The 21275-nt window shown below is 39.3% G+C and overlaps 1 protein-coding gene across 1 annotated transcript in view; it reads right to left on the bottom strand.

Moving 5' to 3' along the window:
* LOC121920555 (neuronal acetylcholine receptor subunit alpha-7-like) overlaps positions 1-21275 on the bottom strand; it is a 119825-nt gene that overhangs the window by 40009 nt on the left and 58541 nt on the right. The window contains exons 3-7 of the mRNA XM_042447681.1: positions 13307-13351; positions 11261-11370; positions 8513-8592; positions 5626-5793; positions 1302-1496 (exon numbers count right to left, since the gene is read on the bottom strand). Of these exons, the coding sequence (XP_042303615.1) occupies positions 1302-1496; positions 5626-5793; positions 8513-8592; positions 11261-11370; positions 13307-13351 (598 nt within the window). The remainder of the gene's footprint in view (positions 1-1301; positions 1497-5625; positions 5794-8512; positions 8593-11260; positions 11371-13306; positions 13352-21275) is intronic.

The raw sequence follows: 21275 nt of genomic DNA, 5'->3' as shown, positions 1-21275 counted from the left end.
ACCATCAAGGATTAAGAGGAATGCACACTGCATAGCCCAAATCGGAGCTGCTCCACACATTATGTAAAATATTTTGACAGTCTCCAAATAGTTGCAGAGCCTCCAGCCTCCATTGTCTGCATGCCAACATTATCCTAGTTTTGAAAAGGTGACACTGACATAAGGAAGAGGCACAGAGTGAACATTTCCCACTATACAGAAGAAGTTGGGTTGCCATTGTGTCCAGCTTTTCAAGTAACACAGGAAGACGTCTTGAAAAGGTAAAACTGCTATGAAGATAGTAAAATTCTAAAGGAACCACTATAGAAAGTGGGGGAGGGTGTCATATATTTGAACATTCCCTCACATCTCTTAAGTAACATATTTGTGAGATATTTAAGCTCAGCCTTTATCTCTGATGTGATAGTTGGACACATACAGTGTGTGTGTGTGTGTGTGTGTGTGTGTATGTATGAGTCCCCCACCCACATATTCAAGAATTTTAATCTTTCCTCCTTCAGCTAAAGTGAAACAATCTAGAATTCTACGGTCCAGATTTCTGCCACCTCATTCTTTGTTAATGTGTATATTGGCTTTAGATTTTCAGCTCTTTTGTGTGTGTATGTGCGCCTTCAAATCACCTATTGAATCATGGGTGCTCCCATGAGTTTAATTTTAATAATAATAATAATAATAATAATAATAATAATTAGTGATAACATGCTTTTCATCAAAAGCCATAACATCAGACATACTGAATGGAAAATAAAACAACAAAACACAACACTATAATATACTAAAAATAAAATCTTCATCACCCCATAAATTGCTCCCCATCACAGCCCCCTTAGGCCAAATGCTGCTAACAGCAACCTTCCCCTTTTACAAATGGAGAGGAGAAGTTAGATCCCTGGTTCTCCATGGTTAATTATGTGACTTTACACAGTTTTGCCCTTTAATTATCTCTTAGTGTGTTTGTCCCATTTGATTCTTAAAAACATATGGGCATTTCATAGGTTTTCTTAGGCAAGGAATACTCAAAGGTGGTTTTGCCTTCCTCTGAAATGTAGCCTACAGCACCTAGTATCCATTGGTGGTCTATCATAAAGAAAACTACTAATCAGGGCTGATCTTGGTTAGCTTCCAAGATTAGATGGTATGTGGTTCCTTTAGGACACTGATTCCCAAACACTGGTTCTCCAGGTGTTTTGGACTTCAACTACCAGAAGCCCTAGCTGATTTGGCCAACAGTCCAAAGCATCTGGCGGAGCAAAGTTTGGGAACCACTACTTTAGGAAATTTCGGCCCTCCTTAGCTCTTACCCAAAGATATTTTCTCTCCAGAGTCAGCTGGCAGCAAGAAAACAAGCAATGCTAAGCCTGATATAAGGACACAGGGAATCAGTAAATTCAATCCATAGTAGAGAGTACGGCGCCGCATTGTTACAGTGTAAGTCACATCCGGATATGGTTCTTTACAGCACTCGTAATACAGCTCATTCCGTTTTCCGGGGACACCTGCACAGAAGCAAATTGGAGATATAAGATGCGGAGACCTATTTGAGAGTGCCTTGTCATCAGAAGTGCTGAATGGTTGCTAAGTCATCCATTGTTACAATAGTTTTTCAGTTGATTAGGTCAGTGATCTGCCTCTTCAATCTGATTCTCCTTTAAAGTGAAGGGTCATTGAAGAAGCGTGCAAAGCTTAGCCTGGGATTACTGCTGTTGATGTTTTGGTGATATTTTAGTAGATACATTGAGGATTTTTTTAAAAAAACAACAACAACAATCTGGATTGTTTTGAGATAAGGCAGCGAACCGGAAGGTGAAATTGTATTCTGAAGCCAGTTTGCCAAATAAAAAATTGTAGTGTTTATCATCACTTCCAGTCCTGAGGCCACTATGCTTTAGAGATGGGAGACATAAGCAGAGGGGAAATGAAAGCACAAAAGCCCTTAAAATTCCTTAAACATCCTACCCTCTCTCCCTTCCTTAAAACCAGATGCTCATGGGCTCAGTCTTTCTGCCTGTTTGTCTGGAGCTGAATCCAGCTGTTAGTTCTGACTAAAGAAGATCCATTGAATCAATGGAGTTTCCATAAATGCTAACCATTTCCAAGTTTGCACTGAGTAAATTGTTCAAGTAGCATCTACTTATTGAATAATAGGAGATAGCCAAGTAGCTCTACACCAATAGCATAACTTTTTGATACATAACTGGGTAATTAATTCCATAGATCTCAGCAACTTTCTTCCCTTTTTACAAATAGAGGGAAGGAATTGGCTCTCTGCTACTCGTTCATCTTTTAGTGATTTTAACTGTCCCTTAGTGCATTTGCTCCATTGATTCTCAAAAACCCCTGGGAATACATTAAATTCTGATGTTTTGAAAAATAAGGGAAATTCAAGCCCTGGTGATGGGTTTTTAGCTCTTTTGTGGGGCTAATATAACATACAGTGCTCCCTCGGGTTACAAAATTACTGGGCATTTGACTGTGTACACATACTGAGGGGAAAATCTTTATAAATCAGGCCTGTAATGAAATAATGACCTAGGCTAAAAATGACTGCTGAAGTCATTCTAACCATCATCAGCATTTTTTATGAATTGTCATAAAAATATAGTATCCACCACTCCTCCGGGCAATTTCATTACCAGCACTGTCAGACGTAATTGTCAATTCTTCATACAACAATCAATAGTTATTATAATGTTCTGTATATAGCATGATGGGTTTCAGTTTTCTCGAGGTGTTTATGACTCAGTTAGAGCTGAAATGATTTATACGTCTTCTGTTTTTATACAGAACAAACATCAACTCTGTTTTTCACAGGTTTTATGGCACCTCTTTTTAAAAACCTTTGTTCATTTACAACAAGGCTGTGATTTCTCCAAGCAAGCCCTAAAAGAACACGCCGGGAGAAGCTCACTAGCCTCGACTGAAATTGTTGCACAGTCTGAACAAAAGCCCTACAAGGCCAAGCATGGGGAAAACTCTGAAGCCTTAGCTCAAAAAGTGGTACACTGGCCAACTGTACCTTTAAAAACATTGCACCCTGGAAGAACCTGCCCAGCTTTGGGGAATTTTTCTAAAATGCAAATTTTCAATGTAGAAATAATAATAATAAATACAAATGTTTGGTTTTATTGGTGGCACAATGTGGAGGAAAAAATAGACTTTCTCCATTCAGCTCGGTAGCAACACTGAATGTAAGGAAACAATTATAGACTTTTGTTGTCATTGTAAAAAAGATCCATACACAGGAAGTCCAATGAAGTGATGCTACACCTAGGCAATTTCATACTACACAGCTATAGCACTATGATTCCACTTTAACTGAGATGGCAATATCCTATGGAATCTTGGGATTTCTAGTTTATGAAGGGCTACTTACAATTCCTAGCCATAGAGCTATAATGCATTACTGAATTACTAACCCCAGGATCCCATAGGAAGAATCTGTGGCAGTTAAAGTGGAAGCACAATGCTATTATTCTATAGTGTAACAGATTTTCATGCCTATGTCCCATGATGTTCCATGAAAAAGAATTTAACTTAATTCTTAGGGCACTTTTGCACTTCCACATTTCTACTGGTGGTTCTGTGCCCTGTGTATCACCATCTCAATATAAAACACAAGTGGTGCAATTTCACTGCCACCATCTAGGAAAGGATCAGGATAGTGTCAGCACAAGATCTCACGCACTGCCTTCCATTTGTACTGATGTTTCTCACAGCCCCTTGAAACAACAGGTCTGATACATTCATAGGGAATTCTGGCCAATGTTTTCTCCCGAGTAAATTTTCTTTAAAATGTCACAAACTGAAAAATAATCAGAAATCTGCAGAACTCTCACAGAAACTAAATATTGTTGGTAGTTCCAACTGTAGTAGATTCAGTGAATCAATGGGATCTACCTAACTGATAGTGGACCACTGCTCAACAGTTCATTCAATCAGTCTGCTTTAGCTGGAGTCTCTCATAGGATGTAGCCCAAAATTTGACCTAGAAAACATTGGAAGATTGGACTTCATTAAATGGCCAGGAATGAAATGAGCATAGATTTAGCTCGGGTGTGTGTACTTCAATGTGACTTGAGAAAATTATTGTGAGGTACTCTTCCATCATTGCACTATAATAACCATGTTGGCATTTGTGTTGTTGCTTCTGGAATGCTCAACAAAATGCAAAGGTAGGTGTGTTGATCCACATGGGGAAAAGAAACAAACCTTAAAACCCACAGCTAAGTACTATGACAATGAAAATATCACAAAAGTAGTCAGCAAGCTTTCCACGATGTTTATCACACTATGCTCTTAAAGAGGTACTATTCCAGTGTGACTCCTCTAGCAGCCTCCTGTTGCATGCTGGGATTGGCAGTTTTAAGGAGTTGAACTTCTCTGCCTGAGAATTCTAAATACCCCTCCTTAAAACTGCCAATCCCAGCATGCAACAGGAGGCAGCTAGAGGAGTCACACTGGAATACAGTGGTGCCTCGGGTTACGAAATTAATTCGTTCCGCCGTCGCTTTCGTAACCCGAAAAGCATTCGCAAGCCGAAATGCCATAGGCGCTAATGGGGAAAAGCCGCGATTTCGTGCGAAAAAGCGCCGAAAAGCACCAAATTTTTTTTCGTAACCCGAAATAACCTTCGTAACCCGGAACAGGTTTTTTTAATGGATTTTTTTCGTAACCCGGAAATTTCGTAAGGCGGCGCATTCGTATCCCGGGGTACCACTGTAGTACCTCTTTAAGAGCTTGTCTGATAAACACCTAAGTCTCCAAGAATCTTTTCAACAGGCTGGATGTTAAGCAAAGCAGAGGATTAATGTGGTAAAGGGGAGGGGGGGACTGCTCAGATGTTGCAGCCATCAACAAAATGTGACAGCATGAAGACAAGATTCTTCTTTCCCTTCTAGCTTTGTTTGCTTAAAATCCAGCCTGACAGAGAACTCTGAATCTTGTCCACTCTTTCTCACACAGCCCAGAAATGTTGCCTTCTTGTTCTCCAACTCTGAGAATCTCATGCTGGCTGGAAGATTCTGGGAGTTGTAATCAAATATAAATAAATAGAATAACACTCCCAAACTGTGCTTTTTTGTAGCCATTGGTCCTAATGAAGATAGTATCCAACTCTGGGTTTTGAATGACTGCATGATTCTCTCACACCTGATGCTGGAACACACAGGGTGCATCTACACTGTAAAAATAATGCAGTTTGATACCACTACCACGGCCCCATCTTACAAAGTCCTGGAATCTGTAGTTTTGTGAAGGGACAGGACTCTTTGACAGAGAAGGCTACAGACCTTAGATAAGAACAAATCCCAGGATTCTGCTACAGCACTTAAAGTGGTGTCAAACTGCATTATTTTTACAGTGCAGATGCACCTACAGAAGCTATTACTCAGTTCAGCTTTTGCCCAAGCAAGAAGCATCTGTAGAACAGCATTCTAAAAGAAGATGCAGAAGAGGTGAGTTGTCCTTTTAAGGTAGACTATTTTGCTGTGTTGCAGCCTGAGCATGTTGAAGGAGATCCTTAGAGGATAATTCAGGAAAAAAAATAACTTTATTATTTTCCTCAACTAACAGGACTTTAGAAAGATCCTCTAGAGTCATTAAAATTATTCACGAAAGCCAGCTTACCCACTAAATCCCATTCACCATTTGATATATAATTGGAAATATCAGCTTCAAGCATCTGCAGATCAAGCAGCCAGCCATTATGCGTCCATGAACCAAACTTCAAATCGCATTTCTGCACATCGAAAGGAAACCAGCGGACATCGATGTAACATGTGCTCTTTAAGATGCCTGTAATTAGAAATCTGTTTATTGACTTTTCTATGGGGAAAAAGTATGATCTCTAAGGCATGAGTGAAATGGGATGAAATTGCACTTGTATGTGCCTGCTATCAAGTGTTCAAAGGAGCAGACAGATTTGAAATGCATCCCAAATTGATCTGCTAACAAATGGTGCCTATTAATTTTAAGTTTTGGACATGATGTTAGAGGCATTATCGGATGAGAAAGACGGAAAAAATACCTAGAGCCTCGTTAAGCTGCATGGTGCTTATGCATCCAATATACAGATTTCTGATTTCCCTTCTTTTCCCTTTAGCTGTTTGCATCTAGGTGAGAGATTGATGATATTACCCATCATGTTGCTGCAGGCAAAACTGACTGCAACAGCACAGTTGCTTTCTGTGATGTGGAAGTTACTCATACTGCTGATTTTCTCCTACCAGCGTCTCATGTCTCCCTCATTGCTGGGCAGTGTGATGTTTACTGTCTCTCTTTCCTTGTGAAGAGACACTATTGCCAACACTTGTTTTAGTTCACTGAGCAAAACTGAGGCCTTTGGTTTAACATGACTGTTCAGTATTCTATATTCTCCAGTACCTGTCAAATGGTGCAGGGCTGAAACCACTGTTCTCAAAGATTTCACAGTGGCTTCCTAGTCTTCATGCTGTTGGGTCTGCTGTCCAGAAGGGAAACCACAGGCAATTCCACCTGTTTATAGACCAATGCATACTTTCTCTGGTCTAGTAATGCTGTTACCTTCCCTCACTGTGGGTCATTTGTTACTGGAGAAGAGTCCTCTCATGAGGTCTCCCCTCTGTGCCACCAGACTACATGTCCCGCCATAAGGTTTATGCCATGAGGAAGAGATATTTCTTGTTATGCAAAAAATTGTTTCCCTCATTTCCATTAAAACATTTCAAAGTAGCCATGTTCTTCCTTGTTACTTTTCCTTTATATTTTGTACGCCGAGTAGTACTGTTTTCCTAATTAATAATCTTGCCTTTTATTGACTGCATGCTGTGCTTATGGATTTACAGTTTTGTGCCTACAGAAATGCAAACGCTTTGATGATGAACACATTATTTTGGTTTACGTGAGACAGTATGGCATTCTCAAATGCCCGCAGAGTTAATGAAAAGCCTGACCAGGGGTGTGAAACCTGAAGAAAAAATGCTATCATCCTTAACTTGTGATATTTTGCATCATAATTGAGTTTAAAGTAAAGTTTTCTATGACTGCTGTTAGGTACAGAAAACTCTGCTTTAAACTCAATTTTAAATTTTAGACTTTAATGCTCTGCTTTAAAGCCAATGTTTCTAATAATAAATATAAAATGGTGCCTTATGCTCCATTATCCACATTTTTGTCTACAAAATAGCATCCCTTCTCTCTGCGTAGAGCAAGACTGACCCTGAGTACAGAGCCAGTCAAAATTACATTGAAGTCAATCATTTTTTAACGATTGCTCCAAAAGTTGTGAAAGTGAGGTCACCGATGTGATGCCCTTCATCTTCAATAAAAAGGTTTGACAGAACTTTCTGAAACTTGCAACTGCTGTTAAATCAGAGGTGTCAATGGAACAAAACATGTATATAAATGTTGGGGAGCTATACTTCTCTTGCAATGTGACAGACCACCTAATCGTTGGTGCACAATGTGGATTCTCTATAGCCCTATAAATACTTAAGCTAAAACAGCCTGATAACCACTTGCTTGCAGTCAAAAGGCAGTAAGAGTTAAAGTAGCCAAATTATCTCCCCAAACCCAAACCTTACTTCCAAAGAGTATTTTCCCCACCTATTCATTGCTGTTTGACCCAACCATGGTCTACCTTCCAACCATTTACCTAAATCTATTTGCACATAACAATGCATGCTGTCAAACATCAGGGCTGATTCTCCACTCAAATTGTTTTCAGCTTCCTTAAAACCTATTACCTGCTTCTATCCTTAATTAGATGAGAAATGTCCAGATATGTGTATACAGCTGGATTCCATGCACACATAGCTCAGAACGAGTCCCACAAAGGCGAGTAGGACTTACTTCTGAGTAGACAATTTTAGCTTCTCAATGGAGCTCTTATCTCCTTTACTTCAGCAGCATTGTGCTATGAATCCTTACATCTTGGGTCCAATACACACTGCAGAAATAATCCACTTTGAGACCACCTTAACTGTCCTGGCTGAATGCTAGGGAGTTCTGGGAACTGTAGTTTTGTGAGACATTTAGCCTTCTGTCTCAGAGAGCTCTGGTGTCACAATAAACTACAATCCACAGGATTCCCTAGCACTGAGCCAGGGTAGTTAAAGCGGTCTCAGATTGGATTATTTTTGCAGGGTGTTCTGGACCTTTGACTACAATCTTACACCCTTTTACCCAAGAACATGTCTTAGTGACTTCTGTAATCACTTCTGAATAAATACAAATTCTTGGTATGTTTAGTTCACATTTTCCTCTTATTACTGAAGTAATATTGAAGCTTGGGCTGTATGTCAAATTCACAAAGGAATTTCACATCGTAAAATATGTGTAAAGATTCAGCCTTCTTAATTTTCTTAAACAAGAACTCCACTGAATTTGTGTGCCATACTAATTAAAACACATGCAAGCAATAGCACAACATTGCATAACAGAAGCCTTATAATCCAGATTCATGTATACTGATCCCTTTTCTAGGCAACATTTTCTAAAAAATCTATTAAAATAAATGTTTAAAGATGTTTCCTACCTGGTGGTATATACTGACATGATCCTGAGTAGTTTACCAGAACATTTGTGTGAAACGTCGCATCAAATCTCTCATCTGCACTACAAAATATAACAGAAAAGGTTCACTGGGCATTGCATAGTGATTGAATAAGTGCTAAGGATCATATCCATCATCATCATCGTCGTCGTCCTTTGTCTTTTTTTAAAGAACATAATATTTAGCTGATGTATTAGAATATTCAAAATTATTGGCCACACATAAATATCATGAATATAATATGAAGTAAAATCTAACCCTTTAACTACACTATGAAGTAAAATTACTTGTACAAAATCCATTATCAGGTACATTTTTTGTACAAGTAGTTTTACTTCACAATGTAGTAGGCTGTTTATGTAGAATTAATTTTGAAGGTTGGATTCAAAATTGCTCTTCTGATTTTGAAATTTACTTTCTCCTTACTCTCTTTAGCCAGTTTTGTTCAGGAATGTCTAATACATCTAGGTTAAGATTACAGAATATGAGGCTGTTCTGATTCTGGTGTTCTGTAATTCCTATAAGATCCATTCAGCATAACCAATTGTGAGAGATGATGTGAAATGTTGTCCAACGATATTTGGGAATCACATGTTCCACATACCTGATTTAAGTGCTGAACAACATAATCATGCCAAATTGCACTGGCTTTTTTTCAGTACTAGTTAATACATCACAATTTTTTAAAATAAAAAAAAAACACCTTATATTTTCTTATGTTGCCAGCCATACTGATTTGTTTGCCAGCTTTGAGGCCTGGAAATAAGGTGTTATACATATAGACTACAGAGCATAAGATATAGAATATGACATATAGAGTACAGTGGGCCCTCAGTATTTCCTGGGGTTTGGTTGAAGGACACACACACACACACACCCGCCTCCCAAATCCATGGATGCTCAAGCCCTATTATATACAATGTCCTAGTAAAATGGTGTTCCTTATATAAAATGGCAAAAATCAAGGTTTGCTTTTGCAGATTTGTTTGTTTGAATACTTTCAAGCAGTGGATAGTTGAAACATGGATGCAGAACACATGGATACAGAAGGCTAACTCTAAACTTTGTGAATCAGAGAATGTATATGCTTTACTGAGAACATAGCAACAGCCCAGTTCCAGGCATAATGCCTATTCAATTGTAAACGAGATAAGAAAACTGATAAGTGCCACAATGGCTGATCAATCAGCTGACTGACATAATCTGATAGATGGTCATCAAAAGCCAAGATCTAATGACTCCCCCGGGTTGTTTATATGAGCTCCAGAATCTGATTGGAGGAGAGGACTGTTGACATAAATGAGATTCACTAGAGGTCTCTTATCTCATTGAACCAGATAGGACAGCTGTTAGGCTGAGCAAAGGCTGGGGAAGAGAATAAAATAAGTCAGGAGGAGACAGAAATCAGACTATGTTTGCTAGTCTCAGCCATACGAAGTAGGCTTTTTGATAGCACTTGCACTATTTCTAGCAGATACCCCAGACATGCTGATGCAAAGGAATGCTGCTGGTGAGAGAAACAATTAGGCTATGCTAAATGGTAAAGGTTACCCCCTGACATGAATGTCTGACCTAGACAATGCGGAAATAGTAAAAGGGTTCCTATACCTTGGCTCAAACATTGATCAGAACAGGCACTGCAGTCAAGAAACCAGAAGTCTAAGAATGGGGAAGGCAGCTATGAAAGAACTAGAAAAAGTCCTAAAGAGCACAGACACACAACTAAGCAGGAAAGTCAGAATCATACAAGCAATTGTGTTCCCCTTTACCATGTATGGATGAGAGAGCTGGACAATTAAGAAAATGGACAGAAAGAAAATACATTCTTTCAGGATGTGGTGCTGGAGAAGAATGCTGAGGATATCATGAACAGCCAATGAAACCCAAATAAATGGGTCCTAGAACAGATCAGGCCTGAGAGCTCCCTGGAGGCCAAGATGAGGGTGTCATACTTTGGGCCATAGTCAAAAATAGGAGGAAAAAATGGATATACTATGTATCACTAAATACGAATGCTAATGAATAAAGAGATGCTACAAAAATTCTTAACCAATATAAATATAATTGAACAACACTAAATAAACATGAAATGGTGATTGGAGAATAAGAAATGTAAATAAAGAGTTCAACCAAAAAACACCTTGCAAGGATCACTCCACTGTCACCTTGGCTCCCCCTCCAGGGAGGGAGCTGGGCTGCAATGAAGGTACAAGGGACACACTCACCCCTCCATCACAGTGGGAGGAGGACACCTCCAGGATGTCACCACACCTGTGGGATGTCACTTGTGATTTACACCCCCTGCACCCACCCTGTGCCACAACTGACAAGGACACCAGACAGAAACAGATTAACTGATAAATGGCACAAAAACACTCCATCCCTAAATCTAAAGAACCTTGCCTGTTTCACCTATTTCTATTTTCAATTGGCCAGTGGCGCCAAAACGTTATATGCATGATTGTTCTCAGCCAAATTATACATTCCAATATAATGTAGAATTTCAGTTGTAGTAAAACGTTGGATACAAGATGCCTAGCATAATGCTTCTGTCATAATTTTAGTTTAACGTGATTTAAAAAGGAAAAGAGGCACAGCTCATCACATTCTGCCATCTGATAGAACATTCTTGAGTAATTGAAATAATTATGCTGAAACTCAATAGATCTGCACCAATTTCGAGACTTTTGCTTGGTTCTGAAAAACTAGTTTCATACATTGCTTCCTTACCTATTGTACAGAAGAATGTCAGGCACCCAAATCTGATCAGATGGAAATCTTAAGTTCTGTACTCCAGGATATTCATATTGATCCCATGACAAATATGCATCAACCCAGGACTGCAGAGAAAGAGAATTATGTTAATAAAGTTCAAGATGTCAGGGAATTCTGTTCCTATACTTCTCAAAATAACTAGATATTGTTGCAATGTGAATGAGTAATCACAAAGATGGAAAGATTATGCCACTGCCAGGAACGTATTCTCATGGGGTGGGAAGGTTATCATTGAGCTGTACATTTAGATGAACTGTGTCACAGAAACCAAAAATTTCAGGTGTCACTGCTCTAGTTATCAAGGCTGTCCCTACCATTAAGCCAAAATGAAGCAGTTGCTTCAGAAAAGGGATGCTGAGGAGCAGTGTTGAAGGAAAGAGTTAAGTACTGGATGGACTTCCCTGCACCCACTAAACTAGCAAGCTGCATTCAGTGGTGGAGACTGAAGTGCCATCATGACTAATATTCAATTGCAAAGGCAAGGTAGGTTTTGTATATGGACTGGGCAGGGACACTATCTTGTTCTTTGGCTCAGGTAGAAAAATGTCTTGGGCTAGCCTTACTGCATATATATGATTTTTTGAGGCTTGGATATTTTCTTTTATATAAGCAGGATTACAGAAACAACCAAGTGACTGAGACGATATCAACAGTGACACCACTCCAATGTTAGTGGGATAGGCTTTAGAGTTCCTTCAAAGTTCTAAAGGTCAGAGAGGACTTTTTGCCAGCCCACTAACGTTAGTGCTACTAGCTGGAACTACATGTAATCACAGAAATATACAGTATATGAAATCAGTCATGAATTATCCAGGTCCAGGCATCAAATCTATATTTCACAATCCCACTAGCAACAGGATACCTGCCTATTCCCATTGATGAAAGAACAGAACAGAGCTTTGGAAGGTAAGAAAGAGGTTGAATTTCACACCCAGAATCTCCCAGCCAGCATCTTGAATTTTTTATTGTTCAAAAGAGCAACATTTTTAAGCTCTGCAAATCAGGACTGGAAGAGAAAGCTCACTAGACTAGACAGGTTCACCAGACCTTACTTCCAACAACTGAAAGCTAGCAGATTCATGGAACTTGAGAGAAGGCTTCCTTTTATTGAGGAAAAAACTATGGCTCACATTGACAACTCCATGCATTATGGATTTGTGGTAGCAGTTCTGATATTCCAAGCTCATTCTCTTCCCCATTCATGTCATGCACATGTGTGCATGCATGTGCACACACACACACTAAGAATCTGTGTTGTTGTTGTGTGCCTTCAAGTTGTTTCCAGTTGATGGGCGCCCTCAAGCAAACCTATCACATGATTTTCTTGGCAAGATTTGTTCAAAGGGGATTCAACTTTACCTTGATTTTAGGCTAAGACAGAGTAACATGTCCAAGGGGGATGTCACCCAGTGGATTTCCATGGCTGAGTAGGGATTTGAACCCTGGTCTCCAGGGTCACTAGTGTTAAATAATTGGGAGTACAAAAAAACCTTGCCAATCTATTTTAGTAGAGAATTCTAGGTACTCTATCAAGCTAAACATTTCAGAATTTCATAGGATGACAAGATGGTAGACAAAGGGATATCAAACTGGTGTAATCTGGATAATATGGATACAAGGGACCCTTTCCATCCACTGAAGTTAGGTTCCCCACCACCACCACCACACCCTAGGTAGGAAAAAATACAATCTCAAGCCCCATGTAATTCAATGGCATATGTGTGTCCACATCAGAACATATATGGGCATATGCCACTGATGTATAATATGCCGCAGGGTGAGTCATGGACACTCCAGTCTGCCAATAATAGTTTGTCCACTGTAAATATCATTTTTAAAAATCAAAACCAAACATGACTTTTAAATATTCCAGAGGTAATTTGCTTATTCCTTATTCATCCTGTTCATCATATGACAAAGTTGTTTCTTGTCAATTAATTAATTCATCTTCAATAATAACACATTCATCATTTCATGCTGGAAAATGGCAACACTACTTACCATCTGTAGCCAAGCATTTGTAATCAAGACCTGATTCTTTTCATCCTTTAAAAAAAAAGTGGTAGGAAAAATAATTAAAAAGTTTTCTTCAAAGTATGATTTCACTCACATTTCCCCCCAGGCTGGTTCTTAGGAAGATATGGTCAAATTCAAAAGCTCATGATGTAAAATATATGTGTGTTACATACAAATAACACCTACAATGAAATGCTGCAATATGGACTGTTCTTGTTCAGGATCCCAATTGCTCCATTTCATTCTCTGTATCTTTTCTGTAACTAATCAACAGTCACCATTTCATGGCCATTGAGCACAATCAGTCCTTGTTTTGGAGAGATTTCGTTGTTGTTTTTAGAAAAAGAACCCTATTTTGCAAAGGTTGTGGTTGCCTTAAGCCTGCATTCCCCGTTGTGTGTGAATGGTGCTCTTCTACTTTATAACAACAGATGAGAACCAATATCATGATTCAGAGACTAGAAACATTACTCTTTAGACTACAGCTCACAAAATCCCCTGATGCTGTGACTTGCAGTCTAAAAACACTAGCTTTTCCAGGCTCTGAGATTAGTATATATAATAGAGACACACGTATTACTGGACAGAATACAGAATTACTCAAGCCGGTTTATGGAATTTAAAACAATCTTCAGATGTTGACTGCAGTTCTCTCATGGTCTGATTAAATATATATAACCATACAATTCATTTCAAGTGTGGGAGCATTTTTATGTCATGGAATCCAGTCAATATTTATTAAGAGCTTAGCTGCAGGCTATTACACCACAAAATATCAAAATAAAAAGGAAACAGAAAAATGAAACTAATAACATAGCATCTGGATGAAAAATACAGGCAGAATTCAGTTCCAGTTAAGTACTTCTTAGCGGGTACTGATTTCAATGGAAGAATCAGGATGTATTAATTCCTTCCCTTTGAAATCAGGAAATATAAAAATGCTCAACTTTCAATTGCAGCAAGCAATTGCCATTTAGTTTTAACAGAGAAGTAAAGGTAAAGTGTGCAACATCATTCACAGTTAGGTGGAGGGGATCCCTTTAGTCTTTGGTAGAATCTTAATTCCACCCCCCATCCCTCCACCCAGACTCTACTTTCAGGTTCAGTGCCAAGTGCATAGACATCAGTTTCAGTGGGAGATATGTGCACCTCTCCTCTACATGAAACTAATGGTTCTAGTCCCTAAGATGATGTAAAGAAGTATATAGGCCACTATAAGATGAGTTTGGGCTAGCAAACTCAAACATGAAAGACATGTGTAAACTTTGGTATGTGTAGTTGGCTGAGTCTGCTACATTGTGGTCAGCTGGACAAGTCTACCATGTAAGAGAAGTAGGATATAAATAAAATTCAAAGATATAGCCGTGTTAGTCTGTAGAATCAGTATATAGAGAGATCTTGTAGCACCTTTAAGACAAGGGCCCCAGACAGACAGGCCAAAATAAAGCTGCTTCAAGTCACTTTGGAGATGTGCTGTTTAAATTATGCTTGCGTACTAAGAGTCTGAAAGCCGCGCCAAAGCCACAATCCAGTCCTAAGGACTGGAGCGCAGCTTTGGTGCTTATTACGCATGCATAATTTAAACAGCATACCTCCAAAGTGACCTGAAGCAGCTTTATTTAGGCCTGTCTGTATGAGGCCTAAGAAAGCTTTGTTTCAGTTAATCTCATGGGTGCTAAAAGATCTCTCTAGGATATTGATGTTCAAGGTCTTCACTGAACCCTAGGAAAACCTTTTCAACATGTGCAGCTCTGTGAGTTGCCTGGATAGGTTGTGATTAATTAATCTCCCAGTATTAATCTTCAGACAACATTTTAGGAAGCACAGAAACATGCACTCATGCACACACTATAGTGTATAGAATAATATACTGCTAACCATCTTTCAGAAAAGATGACTCATTATACACCAATGATAGGGTTGCCTTAGGGTCCCATAAATTGGAAATGACTAGAAAGCACACAACAACAACAAAAACACTAATTTTATCTCTGCCGTTTTTTGTTGGAAGTGAGCACTTATTCCAAAAAGCAAACAAACAAACAAAATGCCAACCCTGCTGCAGTTCTGTTTATAAATATTTAGATTTAGATTAAGTCAACTCACACATTAATGAAAGGCACACATTTCAGTCCTCATGGGACCATACTGCCTAAGAATGTGAACTTGAGTCAGGATTGTATCTTCAACTTCAAAAAGAATAAATAATCCTTGAAAACTGACAACAAAGCATTATGTGACATCTTTTTCCCATAAATGTTTGAAAAGTCTGAACTCATTCTTTAATATACTGTGGCATTCAAATATTCAGTGTCTCACCCACTGTTATGGGAATCAAAGTTGAAATAAACAGGAGACCCATGTTGTTAATTATGAATTATCATTTTTAAAATAAGCTGTAAACTGACCAGCACCCCTCTTCCCCGAAAAGAAAAAAGAAAAACAACCATTACTGTCAATTCAATATGAGATTTAAGGAATAGGTTAACAGAACAATCTGATGCAAGTCTCCTAAGGAGTAAACTGCAAAGGATTGCAATTTAGTTCTTGTACTGAAACCAAACCAGCTGGATTATATCAATGGCATCTCCCAGTGCATCCACCATAAATCCCTCAACCCTTCTGAAATGATTTATTGGGATAATGCTAATACCAGAATTGTATTTGAGTGTTTATTTTTCTAACTTTGGACAAGAATAAAGGGACATATGCTCCACCTTTGCCTGGTCCAAATCTGACTTCCATTTGTTGACAGGGAAGGAATGCAGTGAAGAGCTCTGTGTGACTCCTTTGAAGAACTTCTTCATCAATCACAGGGAGGCTGGGAGAAAATATTGTCATGGTAGCTTCTGCTTTGCTTTTGTTTCATATTTGCTTTCCTCTTCAAAGTGTCACTTCACATAGTGTGCACCTTATATATCTCAAAAGCCAGCCTCTAATGAAAGAGGTGAGCCCTGAAGGGCATGGAGAGATCCAGAAACCACCATGGTCTGTGTTTGTTTGGAGCACAGGAGTTTGCCAAATAAGGAGACCTGGGAGAAGAGTTATTAAGAGCTATGTTTTATTTTGTGTGAGCAGGCAGATTAAATCATTCGAAGCTGCAGGCTATATTTCAGAGGAAGGAACTGGCAAAACAACCTCTGAGGATTCCTTGCCTCAGAAAACCCTATAAAATTATTGGGGTGCTATAAGACAACAGGCAACTTGAAGGCAAATAGACACAAACACTCAGTTTTCTTAAACTAGATTACTGTCTTCTGATCCCAAAGCTAAATCACACATATAGACAAAGACATGGATATGTGTGTGTTTATGAGTGCATACACACATATGTGTGTTTGCACATGCACACATATACAAATACATCTTTGTCGTTGTGTGCCCTCAAGTTGTTTCCAACTTATGGCAGACCTAAGGTGACCCTATTATAGGGTTTTCTTGGCAAGTTTTTTTTCAGTGTGTTGACATTGCCATCCTCTGCGGCTGAGAGAGTGTAACTTGCCCAAGGTCATCCAATGGGTTTCCCGGAAGAGCTGGGATTCAAACTCTGGTCTTCTAGTATCCTAGTCCAATACGAAAACCACTACACCATACTGGCCATATACATGGAAATAGGCTTAAACTGGGATTGAATAAAAGAAATCTCTGCACACAGAATTACTGGGCTGTGCTATGCACCCTGTATTGTATAATTAAATGGCAAGTTATGCAATTAAAAGCACACCCAAATGTGCATATGCTTCCGTACATACCACATGCACAATAGTCCACTTTGCATGTGAATTCTTGAGATGAATGAGGACATTACCCATTGGACAATAAAATTCTCAATGGCCAGAAACAGATGGGCTGAAAGTGCCGTGCTTGCGCCAAAATTAGGGTTCCAAAGCATGCAGTAACTGCACACTCTGGAACCCTAACACATATGTATAGCGTCATCTTTATGTGGCGCCATCCATACATAGTGCACGTGTGTGACATAAGCACAAGGCCACATCTGCACCTCCAGGCGCCACGCTTACATCTTGGATGGGTCACAGTGTGCCAGTGGCGCACTGGTGACATTGTCCTGGCATGCTAAAAAGAAACTGTTTTTTCTGGATTCTTTTTGTTCCAGAGAGATGCCACGCAGTTTGGCTGCTGCAGCATCCCTCTAGAGGGAAACTGGGCGCCTCCAGCCTATCCCTTTGGGGCTGTCTGGGTTGCCCCAATGTTTCTGCAGGGGGACTTATTTACACCTTCATAAGACACTAGTAGAATTCTGGCCACAGATTGTACATTTTAAAGAAATATTACATGAATGCAACTCTAAAGTGGATTTGTCATTTTTTTTAAGACAAACATTTGGTGAGTAGATTTTATCTGAGTAATGTGGTTTGCTGTTTTAATATTTAATGATTTTTAATTTATATTTTAATGTTAGTATTTAATTATTTTTTTAACTTTTATAATCAATGTTTTAGCTCTGTCTTTTTTAATATATTGTAACCCGTCTTGTATCTCACTGTGTGAGAAAGGCAGAATATAAATCCTTGAAATAAATAAAATAAATAAAAATAAATTGGGTGTCCAGCCAAACCGAAAGGTGCTCAACAATGTCTCCTCTTCATCCTGGAAAGAAGTAACCAGTGGGATGCAGTGGGGTCCTGGGACCAGTGCTGTTCAACATCGTCATCAATGACTTGGACTAGCAAATTTATGAATTCATGAATGAGTTTCAACAGGAAGAAATGTAAGGTATTACACTTAGGTAGAAAAAAATGAAAGACTCAGATATAGGAAGGGTGACATCTGGATTGACAATGGTACATGTGAAAGGGATCTAAGAGTCTTCGTAGACCACACAAGCTGAACATGAGGCTACAGTGTGATACAGCAGCTAAAAATGCCAACGTGATTCTAGGCGGGATCAATAGAAGTACAGAGTCAAGATTGAGACAAGTAATAGTACTATTCTGTTCTGTTTTGGTCAGATCTCACCTGGAATACTCTGACCAGTTCTGGGCACCACAAAGCTGCAGTATATCCAGAGAAATGCAACCAAAATTGTGAAATGTCTGGAAACCATTACCTATGGAGAGTGGCTTAGACAGCTGGGCATGTTTAGCCTGGAGAAGAGAAGATTAAGAAGTGAAATGATAGCCATGTTTAAATATTTGAAGGGATGTCATATTGAGAATGGCAAAAGCTTGTTTTCTGCTGCTCCAGGAACTATGATACAGAGAAATGGAAGAAAGCTGCAGGGGAAAAAAAGATTACGCCTAAACATTAGAAGGAACCTCCTGGTGGTAAGAGCAGTTTGACAGTGGAATATACTGTTTCAAAGTGTTTTGGTGTCTCCTTCTGTGGAGGTTTTTAAATAGAAGCTGGATGGCCATCTGTACAGAGTGCTTTGATTGAAAGTTTCTGCCTGGAAAGGGGTTGGACTGGATGGCCCTTATGGTCTTTTCAAACACTATGATTTTACAACTCTGTTAACTGCAGTAGCAATGCTTCCATCAGTGAAACTGGGAGAATGGTGATTCTCTCTTCCTCTGCAGTCCAGTGTAGACTCACAAAGTCTGCTGTGGAGAGCTATAGGATCCTCTAGAGCAGATTTTCAGGGGGACTGAGCAGGGATTTTCAGAGGGGAGAAGGTGGGTGAAATATCATTACAAGACCAGATGTCTGCTCATGTGATATTGGATTCTGCACACTTTAGCCAAGATCCTCATCAAACATAACTACCATCATAGTGTTCTGTCATGGTAGTTACATCTAATGATTCCACCACCAAAAACAAATAAAATTACCTTTTTATTTTGGCAGTGTTACAACCAAAGTGTTTTCAAGGTGCTGTAGACTGGAGAAATGGGAAATGATATCAGCAGTCATCTCTCATGCATGAGGTTCATCAAGAACAGGCAGTTGAAGAGACTGCCTCAGGCTCTTGCCATAACAGATTCTTTCAATGCACCTCGTGACTAGGAGACCACTGCAAACATCTTTTCCCAATGCCCTGATCTGCAGTGCCATGATAACCCTTTGGTTGGGACACTGTCAGCTAGGTTTTTGGGGTCGTGTTCAGTTCTTAACAACCATAAAGAACAATCCCCAGCAGTTACGAGATCATAACTCTAGGTTACAATCTTGTAACTATTGCATACGATGCCACTTTTGATTTATTTCCATGTTTTGAGCACACAAGCCTTTTAATTTCTACAGTTTAATAATATTTTTAAATTCTTTCTTTTTTTTTTGGATGTATTCATCTCAATGGAATTTGAATACTGTGACCAATTATCACTTGTTTTTCCCATTGGAATTTCCTTCCTCGATTTCAATTTTCATAGTTTTGGAAAAACTTCAAAGTGTATCTGAGCTTATTCATGTGTCCAATTACGTTGGCTTTATTAAGCATTAATTCACTCTGGCACCACTTTCATTTATAATGCAAGCATGGCTCAAAAGGTTTATGTACTAAATCCCACACTTTACAACAAAATCCTTTTAAGAATCTTTCCCAGCATCCCTCTTTTTCATAAATAGAAGTCCATGTATCCCTGTGATTGGTAATTTCAAGGGAGCAAGGGAATTTCAGAACTTGGAAATATAGACCTAGATAGTTCTCACTGCTGTAGTAATCCTGCTTCTGAGTTGACCACTTTTCTGTCCTTCAGGTGGGTGCATGCTTCCATACAAACAAATAATAACTTGTATATTTTACATATATATTTTATTATTCTGGCACACAACCTTTTCTTAAAACACATGACCCCCCCCCCTCGGTGTAAAATGTACAGTTAAAACAAGTAAGCACTCTATAAAAAAGCCCATCTAAAAATCAAATCTTGTAGCACGTTTGAGATTTACTTAAAGAAATTGGCCACATGAGCATTCGTAGACTTCATTCTACTTTGTACAAAGACAGCTATATCTTTGAATTCTACAAATCAAACGTCAGCCGACAAAACAGCCTGTAGCCAGCTAAACATAATTAAATTAAAATGCAGGTTAAAGCATAGCAGAGCAGAGACGATAAGTTCAATAGGCCAAGTGTCTGTTTAAATTGAAAAAGTTTTCTAGCCACCAGAAGGCCATTAATTAGAGGTTTTAGATGCAGGATTGCCAGGACTTAGAGTGCCAGCTGAAGTCTTGGGAAATTGCAAGTGGCACTGGAGAAAGCTTGGTTTTTGTATGTGAAGTGACACAGCTTTAAAGCCTGGGCACCCTATCCTTTTCCTCACCCTTTCTCAGCTGATACAAGATCGCTCTAGTACAGCGTGACATTGTGTGTTTGTGTGTTATGCTTGTCCATTCTCAGTGTATCAGACAGGAGTGAAGGAAGGAAAATGATAGATGCACTCACTAGGGCTCATTGTATGCTATTTGAAGTCAGGCTGGGACTGGAGTTCCAATGTTGCAACTGAAAAGCCTTCTTGTTTCAACAGCCCTGGCAGCAACCACACAGAGCCTGGGGGTGTGGACCCCCCAAGGCCAGACAGTAAAGCTTCTACAATACCACCACCACCACAACAGCAGCATAAAGTTGGGCAAAACTCCCCATGTAATCTGTGTATTGCAGTGGGAATGGCTGCATTTGTAACAGCAAAATGGGCACACTTTGCCACCTGTATGTTTATTTTTAAAACGTCATAGGATGTTCTCCACTGGCTCTGGATTGCCACTGTCCTCATGCTTGTTTCCACATTCATCTGTCCCAGAAGGAGGTCCAGCAGCCAGCCAACCCTTTCCTATCCCAGGTCTGTGACATCACAAGGATTCTTATAGAACCACAAATGTCCACCTCCTAGTTTCAGGTTTGGCTCAGCAAGTGTGTTTCTGACAGCCTATCAACCACAAAATAATCTTGGTGCAGCACTATCAGCATGCATCACTGAGAAGGCCCTTGCTCAAGTTCCTTGCAAAATGCATTGGAATTTGGAAGGACAAAGGGAAGGGCCTCTTAGGAGGT

This window comes from Sceloporus undulatus, chromosome 2 (genome assembly GCF_019175285.1).
Source record: "Sceloporus undulatus isolate JIND9_A2432 ecotype Alabama chromosome 2, SceUnd_v1.1, whole genome shotgun sequence".
In the NCBI taxonomy this organism is placed as follows: domain Eukaryota; kingdom Metazoa; phylum Chordata; class Lepidosauria; order Squamata; family Phrynosomatidae; genus Sceloporus; species Sceloporus undulatus.
This window is presented reverse-complemented; position numbering and strand designations above follow the sequence as displayed.